The sequence below is a fragment of the Zosterops lateralis genome, assembly GCF_965231275.1.
Source record: "Zosterops lateralis genome assembly, chromosome: 11".
Classification (NCBI taxonomy): domain Eukaryota; kingdom Metazoa; phylum Chordata; class Aves; order Passeriformes; family Zosteropidae; genus Zosterops; species Zosterops lateralis.
This window is the reverse complement of record NC_139771.1, coordinates 13,356,409-13,365,524: the sequence shown is the minus strand read 5'-3', so window position 1 is coordinate 13,365,524 and position 9,116 is coordinate 13,356,409. Positions and strand designations below refer to the sequence as shown.

The 9,116-nt window shown below is 51.7% G+C and overlaps 1 protein-coding gene across 3 annotated transcripts; it reads left to right on the top strand.

The window, feature by feature from the left end:
* The first annotated feature begins 483 nt into the window (after positions 1-483).
* Positions 484-8,720, top strand: FAM3D (FAM3 metabolism regulating signaling molecule D). Of its 3 annotated transcripts, none has more exons than XM_083869675.1 (11): positions 484-583; positions 2,991-3,048; positions 3,781-3,843; positions 4,595-4,702; positions 5,024-5,044; positions 5,500-5,623; positions 5,874-5,932; positions 6,298-6,348; positions 7,353-7,437; positions 7,585-7,711; positions 7,912-8,720. In XM_083869675.1, exons 3-11 carry the CDS (start codon positions 3,831-3,833, stop codon positions 7,999-8,001), a joined length of 678 nt encoding a protein of 225 aa, XP_083725801.1. In that variant the 5' UTR covers positions 484-583; positions 2,991-3,048; positions 3,781-3,830; the 3' UTR covers positions 8,002-8,720. The 3 variants fall into 3 exon arrangements, with proteins under 3 accessions (XP_083725801.1, XP_083725802.1, XP_083725800.1); XM_083869676.1 differs by having other exon boundaries at positions 490-583; positions 2,991-3,049; positions 3,786-3,843; XM_083869674.1 differs by lacking the exon at positions 484-583 and having other exon boundaries at positions 2,966-3,048.
* Positions 8,721-9,116: the final 396 nt, after the last annotated feature.

Below are 9,116 nucleotides of genomic sequence, written 5' to 3'. Positions count from 1 at the left end.
GGACAAATAAATGCTTGTTTGGAAAAGGAACCTCCAGTTTCCTGTAAACGAGAGGCAGAGAAGCAAGACTCAGGGCCAGACCACACACATGCAGCACAGCTGAGGGGAAATCCCGACAGATTTCTGGTTATTCTGGTTTTACCCCGGTGTGGGGAACACCACTGCTGGCTCCGTGCCCACCTGTTCCCAGTGCAGTGTCCGCGTCCGCCCAACGTGCTGCTTTGGTGAAAGAGCAGAAAGCCGGGCTGGTGCCCACGCTGGGACAGGTTTCTCTCTTCTGACGTGCCAAAAAGGCGAGGACCAAAGTGAAGAAAACCCCAAAGGAAACGCTGGTGGTGGCAGTAATGAATTTTCCTCCCTCCCGCGGGGGAGCGGCTCCCCAGCGCTGAGGCCGCCGTGCCCAGCCCCGCTCCGGGCAGGGAGATAAGGCTCGGGGAGGTGCCACAGGGGACTCCCAGAGGGCTGGGCAGGCCGGGCGGCTGTCCGGGCACGGCTGTCCGGGCACGCTGCCGAGCACATGGAGCCTCAGCCCGCCGGGATGTCCCAGTGCCCGCGGAGAGAGACACGGCCGGGACACTGAGCGGTACGTGGGCTTGTCCCGTCCCCGGCGGGGAAATGCCTTTTCTAGAGCGTGACTGAGATTGTGTGTGCCTGCAGCACTTTTCTTTTGACTCACTGGCAGGTATGGGGGCTTGCATGGGGAGGGTTTTAGCTGTTCTTCCTTCTGGCAGCTGGAGGTGAAGGGGAAGCCCCAGGCATCCTTTCCCTGGGATGCAGCTGTGCTGGTGTCACGGCCTGAACTGATGAACTCCCTGTGTCAACAGGGATTTGCACCCACCCTGCCAGTCCCTCCTGTGCACCCCTGCATGCAGCAGTGCAGGAAAACCCTGGCTTTTGGACGGGTCACTCAGTGGCTGCGGGCATCTGGCTGCCACCCTTTCTGGAGTCGCATCCCCCAACTCTACACCGAAATGGTTTTGTTCACAGTCAGGGACCTGCTGGGAGAGAGAGGGACACGTGGAGCTCAAAAGCAGACAAAAATATTTTTAAAAGGGAAAATAAATTTTAAAAAGGCAGAAGTTTGTGAGGAAGAGAAGTCAAGTTTTCCTGCAGCGCTGAGGGAGAACAGGAACATTCACCTGGTGCATCCCAGAAAGGCTCGCTGGAGGGGCAGGGCTCTGTCTGTTCTCCCACCAGCAGTGACTCAGCTCCGCCAAGCGGCACCTCGGGCCAGAGCAGCCTTGGGTGGAGCTTTTTCTTTACAGCACCATCAGCCTCTAGAAATATTTGACCAAGAACTTTCTTGTTCCTGGAATGTTTTTTTAAGCAAGCAAGTTTCCGGTTCATTAGACAAATAACTCTGTTTAACACCTACCACAATTACTTCTTTTATCCCCCTCCACCCAGCAGCTCTCTGGCTGGCAGAGGCCACAGCACAGGTGCCTTTTATTCTGGCACAACCCTAGGGAGAAAAAAAAAATTATCAATGCAAACAATTAAAAAATAATATAATAGAAATTCCAGGACAGGGCCACCCTCTTGTAATGCAATAAGGTTCCAGGAATTTCACTACCCAGGGACTTCACCCAAAAAATGTATCTGGGATTAAGGTGAAGATAAATAGCCCAAAAAAATATATGACTTCCTTAAATCACTGGCATTTATTGGTTTATTTTTCAATTTCTCTTCCTCTGCGATGAAATCAATATGTGCAAAGGAAAAACATAACTTTGGTGAAGGGGAGGACTGTGCAATGGGCCCCAGTGAGGCCAGTGTTCACTGTAGCACAGGGGAGCAAACAGGAAAGGTTTTGAAAACCCAGTGGTGTTCTGCTCCACTGTGTTCAAGTCACACCCCAGGTCTGAATCCTCACCAGATCCAGGCTCTGCTCACAGCACTTGTGGGGAAGACAACAAGCTCCCAAAGCAAACCAATACCAATTTTGAAGTATTCACAACTTGCCAAGGGGGACTGTGGGAACTGGTCCCATTTTCCAACCCCATTATCAGATCAGGCACTGGGATGAGGAGCCAGAAATGGGAAGAGGGTTCCTGTGTTTTTAGACTTCATGCTGAAAGGAGCAAAAGGGAAAAGCCTCGTGCTGCCCCTCCAGATCCAGCCACAGGCAACATTTGTCCTCCAAAACCTTTAAACTATCCTTTCTCAGGTCTGTGTCTCTTATACCAGCACAGTGAAATGGGCTTGCTCATGCCAGCTCTGACACAAGCTTTAAAATCCATTTCAGAGCCACTGTGCTGGGGGCTGGGCTGCAGGGAAGGGCTTTGGGCATCACAGACCCCCCTGGCACCTCCCGTGGGGACAGATCCCTGCCCACAGCCAACCTTCCTCTGAGAGGAGAGATGCTGCTGGGAAGCCAGTGTGCTCAGCTGATACACTATTAAAAACACATTGTCTCCATACATAGGGGGACACAAATGCTTCCCCTAAAATGCAGGTGGGCCAGTCTCCCATGGGAAGCTCCATGCTGGAGCAGCTTTGGCAAATTGTCCTTGCTGCAGTGTCACAGCAGGTGTGGGGACAGCAGAGGGGTCTCATGGGGAGAAGTGCCAAGCTCCAGAAACATCAGCTAAAACATCACTGGGGGGCTGCCTAAAATCCCCGGACAGTGATGCTGCCCCTGGGTGTAGGAGAAGCCACGGGGAGCATCTCCTCAGGGCACTGAGGGGGCCTGGGTCCATCCAGCCCAGGGGCCAAGGCTCCCACGGTCGAGCCCTGGGAGGGGACCCGGAGCAGGGTTGGGCAGGAGAAAAAGCTTTTCTCTCTTTCCTCATGACGCAGCAGCCTGAAATCAACATTCAGCCCAGCCCTGCTACAGCCCGTTGCTCCTTATTTACCCTTCAAACAGGAAAACCAACTCTCAGCACAGCTCGTTTACAAATTTTCTGTCAAACATTACTAAAGGGCTGCTTTAGTTAACATTCGGCTCATTAACTCTCGGCACCCATCTCACAAGTGACAATTTGCCACAGGGCTCCAGGGTGGTTTCCAGGACAGAGGTTCAGCAGACTGCAGCTCCGAATTTCAAAGGTAGGAGTGGTCCCAGCCCCTGGGGGAGCCTGGTGTGTGGGGTGGCAGTGCCTGTCCCATCAGGTGGCAGTGGGAGAGAGGGCAGCAGGTGAACTCTCCCGGGTAGGAAATAGTTCATGCTCCAAATTACAACCACACCCATCCCCGGGGTGAAGATGCTCCACGATTTGCCCAGGTAGAAATATTTCTGGCTTTAAGTCAGGTGTCCACAAAGCTGGCTGCTCTCCTCAGCACAGTGGTGCTGCCCTTCTTCCCTTCTCCTTTGGATTTTGAAGGAAGACAAGCTTGTTCACAGACATTCCCCTGACTGAGCAAGGCCAGATCACAACTTGTCCTCAGACATCATTTTGCAATCCCTAATATTTGAAATCTACTTTGCATCATCCCAGAAAAAAATGCAGCACAGCTGTGATTAACAGTGTCCACCTCCTTGCTATCAGCAGAACAGAAAAAGCTGGTCCATTACCAAGCATGGGGCATGAGCCAGGAGCCCATGGGGCAGCAGACACGGGGAGGGTTCTGAGGCCCCAGAAGGAAGTGAGCTCTGTCAGTGCTGCCTGCTCCAGGACTTAATCAGGGTGGGACCAAGCAATTCTGCATAAGAATTTGTACATCTTTGATGACGTCCTCACTATTGCAAATATGATTAAACATAGCAATTATCTTCTCATCTATAATCTGCCTGGCTTTGGTGGGTTACAGGCACTCTGAGGTGTTGCCTTCTTTCCTCAGAGTCACCTGTGACTGTCAGTCCTTCCCAGCTGTGCTCTCTGCCCACCACCATGCGGGTAGCAGGTAAGGAGGGACACATATTTACTTTTCTCTGTCTGTTTTTCTACGGTTCTTTATGCCTCCTTCTCATTTACATGATGCCTTCCAAGCCCAGCAGCCCTGCCCTTCCCCTGCCAGGGACATGGGAAATGGCCTTTGTATAAGCGTCAGGTTTTTACAAGATTTGTGTAGATTTCAGCCTGTTGTATTTTTCCCAGTGAAACCTTCTGTGACTGGGAAGAGATGGCTATTGAGACATTCCTGGTTCCATAAGAGCCATTCAGCTGCAATAAAAGTACATTTTTCTGCTCTCTTCCCATGCAGGACTGGAACGTTTTGCTCTGATGAGCGCTGCTTTAAAGCCAAATGCCAATCACAGTTGTATCAGCAGCTGCTCAGCTGTAGCTAGTGACTAATTGGGGGATAGCAGCCTTCCCAGCACTGGGAACATAAGAAATATTTGGATTTACATAGCTTTCTGAGTAATTATCAGATTTACTTTAACATAGAAATAGGAGTAGTGCCTCCCAGCAGAGCAGGAATGTCTATCTGGGCATCACCACATACTCTGGAGATGGTAACTAAGAGATCAGAATCCATTTGGGAGGTGAGGGATTGTTAGCTGCCTTCCCACACCACGCAAGCACGGGCTGTCACCCTGTGCCTGGTGACCTCGGGACACACGGATCAGATCCCAAGAAACCAGAGGGATGATCCGGAGCCTGCCCCGTGCTGCAGCTGCTGCTCTCACCCGGCTCCTCTCCCGCACCTGCAGCTGTGATCCGGTACCTGTCGCTGTTCATCACCCTGCTCAGCACCTGGTTCATCCTGCAGACCTACTTCCACCGCAGCTGGAGAACCATCAGCCTGCGGAGCTGGCTCGGTGAGGCAGCACAGGGCTCCAGAGGGGGCCCCAGGGAGGGTGTGAGAGGTTCCACTGTGAGCCAGCCCCCAGAGCTGGGTATAGTTGCCCTGACCACTTAGATTTGCAGTCTCTGGCCGAGGCTTTAGCCACCAGCTCTGACCACTAGGGCAGGGAGGGGACAGTGTGGTGGGAAGCTGCACTGGGCTGGGTGTGTCCAGGGGGGTGTGCCTGCAACCATGGGAAGCAGTTCTGGAGAGCTGTGCCTGAACAGCTGCCCCTGGCTTGGGGAAGAGCCAGCAGCTCTCCAGGGTGTCTAATCCTCCTGCTTGATACCCACAGGTGCCGCAAACAAGCCCAGCAGTGAGTATCACTCTCGACTTCGTCACACAGCTCCACTCCAGGGTTCAGGGAAGCATGAGATCTCCTTCAAGAGCCCCTTCCCTGAGGCAAAAATCCCCTTCTCCCAAATATGGGTGATTTTGCTACTGCACACAGCAATGGAGTCTTTGATGGGTCCCTGCCTTGGCCAAGAATGGGGAAACTCTGGGCAGAAAAGCCCCAAGGGTCTTGCCTTGGACATGCTCCCAGCACACACCATGTGTCACACCTGGGGCAGCACCTGGCCTTGGCACCATGAACCTCAAACAAGAAGGTGGTCCCAGCCCCAGGACAAGCCTTCTTCGTGCATGAAGTTGGTGCAGGTGTTTCCCTCTTAGTGTATCCCAGGGTCAGTCCCACTAAGCCCCTCAGGGACACGGCCAGTGTCTCCCCATGGGGACAAAGCCATGACTTTCAGCTCCACTCCTCCCTCACAGGTGAGAAGCTGCCCCAGAACAAGTGTGGGAACCAGAAGAGCTGCCCCCAGAATTACTTTGCCTTCAAGATCATCAGTGGTGCTGCAAATGTGGTGGGACCCTCGATCTGCTTTGAAGACTTGGTGTAAGCAGCACATGACAGGGACAAGGCAGTCGTGGCTGGCCTGGCCTTCAAGAGGGCAAGTTTGGCCTCTGCCAAGCACATCAGTGGTCATCACAGTGTATTTGTGGTTTAAAAAATTTAAATAGATTTCTTTGCTACCACTTCTGGTTATTTTCCCACCTACAGCCACTTCACCCCACTACAGTTTCACTGGCATCAGCATCTCCAGGGCATCCCTGCACTCACTGGTGCTCTCTGCTTTCCTTTCCAGCCTCATGAGCAGCGTGAAAAACAACATTGGCAGAGGCCTGAACATTGCACTGGTGAATGGTGAGTCAGGCAAGCACTGATCCCCTTCTCCCCACTGCCAGGGGTCCTCCCTGCCCCAGGACAGCACAGGCCACTGGAGACCCCATTTCAGTGCTATGTCTGAGCCAAAAACACATATATCTGCATGGGGACCACAGCCACAATTATGGTCATAAGCACTGCCAGTGAGAAAGGAACAAATCCACCTGGGTCATGCACAACCAGCTCCACAAACTCCAAGGAACACAGTCACCATTGCAGCAGTTACAGCACACTGAGGGAAGAGCAAAGCATTTTGCAAAAAAACCCACAGTCATGGCCAGGCAAAGCCCAGAGCCACTCCAGTGCAAACTTACCATGCTCTGTTTTCAATTTTACCCTTTCAGGAACAACTGGGCAGCTCCTGAAAACCGACAGCTTTGACATGTACTCTGGAGGTAAGCACAGTCACTCTGCTCCTTGGTGGTTCCCAGCCAGGGCTCACACCAGCACTGCTGCCTGCTGGCTACTTCAGTTCTTCTCTGTCATGTATTTAGTGACAAAGTCAAGTGACTTTGACCAGACTTGCCAGCCTGGGTGGTGAAAGCCCAGCTTTCCCTGAGGCCATCAAGCCTGGAGTCCTCACAATGCTTCCACATCCAAGATTGGCTTTTCACCCTTTTACAAGTATGTAATAGCCTGGAAAATATGATTTCACTAACCTGGATAAACCAAGGCACTTGAGACTTGAGAAAGGTACTTTCTGAGATCAGGTAGTTACACTAATCCTGATACTTGTATCTCAGTTTTTCAATACTGGTGGTGGCTGAGCAGCAGCTCATTCCCCTGCTTTTCACAGCAAGGACAAATGAAGGAGTTCAGGGAGACGTGGCCCCCTCAATCACTCCTGGGGTTTGCAACCTACTTTCGGTTACTCTGGAGTTTTAAGGAGAATCACCAATATAATGAGGTTTCCAGCCATGTTCACAAGCGAGGTGCTCGGTGTGAGAGGCACTGAAAGAAGGCAGCAATCAGCTCCGCTGCCACTAGATGGGGCATTGGATTCAAGCATCCCACAGATGCAGGATGAGGAATAATTCCCCCCATACAGCCAGAGGCATGGTGGCAAGGGAGGGCGGCTCTGTAGCCAAGCAGGTTAATTTTTTGTGTTGGGAAGTAAATTCACACAACTGATTTTAGAGTTAGCAAGCAAAGATTAGGAGGAATTTTCACCCTGCAGTTGTACCAAAAGGCAGACATCAGTCCTGTGCACTGCAGGAGAACCTAGGTGGGAACAGAGGATGGGGAATGCATAATTTGGGAGCCCACCATTCCCCCAAATCCTGGCAAGCACCAGCACAGTCAGGTTATTTCCCACCAACCCAGAGGAGGCTCCCCTAGGTACCATGCAGAAGTACCTACTAAATCCCTTTTTTCTCTCCCTAATGCTTTTCTGTCCCAGACATTACCAAGCTGCAGACCTTCCTCCAGGGGATCAAGCGTGGCACCCTTGTGCTGACAGCAAGCTATGATGATTCTGCCACAAAGTGAGTTGCCCACAGAAGCAACACCAGGCTCCCCAAAAGACATGCAGCTGGGGGAGCTGGACATGCTGCTGCCACCAACAGAGAGGGTAAAAGAAGGAAGGGGACACCTGCCTGGCACCACACTGACACCTTCTTACCCTCTTTCAGGATGAATGACAAAGTAAGGGCATATTTCACAGAGCTGGGCAGCAGCCACGTGCGCAACCTGGGCTTCCGGGACAACTGGGTCTTCTTGGGAGCAAAAGGGCTGATGAACAAGAGCCCCTTTGAAAAGGTACATGGCCCTCCCCTGCCACGAGCTCTCAGGCTCCATCCTCCCCATGGCACCTCCCAAGCTACCTCTCACCCACCTGTCTGCAGAAGACAAGGACCGGTGGCATTATCCCCCATGGCAAACCAAGCTGCGACTTTCGCCACATTGCTGACTTGCACTGTTCCAATCTCCTCATTCACCTTCTCTCTTTTTTCCTGCAGCACATTAAAAATGATCAAAAGACAAATAAATACGAGGGCTGGCCTGAGATGTTGGAGATGGAGGGCTGTGCCCCCAGGAAGATGGACTAGCATTGAACTCCAGCCTGCCATGGAGGGCAGCTCCAGCAGTCACACAGGACAGCAGCCCCATCGTGGGGACTCCAGCCTCTCCAGACAGGTCACAGAGTCCAGCAGCTGCTGCCTGCTCATGGGAACTGCCTGTTTCACAGCAGGAACTGTGCAGGGCTTGGAGAAGAGCTGTAAAAGTGCCTGCAGAGCCTGAGCAGACATGTGGCCAGCCTGCAGCCAAGCCATCCTCATCTGTGGGTCACTTTTGGGTATTTTATTTTTTCTATCTTTAAACTAAAACATTGTAGAAGGTTTTGTGAATTTCTTAAATGAGATTTCTAATTATAAAATACTGCCTTCTCCCTTCCATTTTCAAGCATAATCAACACTTTCACCCACAGGCACACCATGCCAGGTCCTCTGCTACCAGTCAAGCACCACCATCACCCATCCCACAGCCCTGCACACAAGAGCTCCCCTTCCCCACATAGCACAGGGTAAAGTCATCCCTGGGGATGCTCAGACTTTGGTGGTTTCCCCTGGGAAATCTTGCCAATGTCTTACAGTCTCCTGCAGCCACAATAAGGCCAGAAGTCCACAGGGATAGCATGCAGCAATGTAGGTTAATATTTACAAACCAAAGTATCATTCCTGGGTGTTGGGAACTGGTTTAAACCTAGAAGAGCAAAGAAAACTAAGTCTCTGTGTATAAAACAAAAATAACTTCAAAGGTTCAAAATATTCCCAAAAACGAGATAAAAAACAAATTAGATTAAATGCTGATGGCAAAAAAAAATCGATATATTTTTATTTAATAGTCAGAGAGGCAAAGATAAAGAAAGTGAGAAGTAGGCAAAAGTTAGAAAACGTTAAGGTTACTTTTAAAAGCATAGGATAGATCATCACCTCACTGTGCTACATTTATTGCTGCTGAGACAGGGTGGGGGGAGCAGAGCAGGTTTTTCCTTTTTTTTTTTCCCTGCTGTTTGAAGTGTTTTATCCGCGTTCCCCAACCCCCGGAGCAGTTTGGCTGCGCTGCCACAGCCCGACCTCCCTGATGGAGCCGCGGGGTGCGGGGGCTGCGGCCGAGCCTCGGTCCCCCCGCGGTGCTCCAGCCACGGGACCCCGGGCAGGGC

Excerpts from the sequence above, each read along its gene's own strand:
- FAM3D (XM_083869675.1), top strand. Across the intron at positions 5,933-6,297 it reads GAACATTGCACTGGTGAATG|GAACAACTGGGCAGCTCCTG; the intron begins GTGAGTCAGGCA and ends TTACCCTTTCAG. Across the intron at positions 6,349-7,352 it reads CTTTGACATGTACTCTGGAG|ACATTACCAAGCTGCAGACC; the intron begins GTAAGCACAGTC and ends TTTCTGTCCCAG.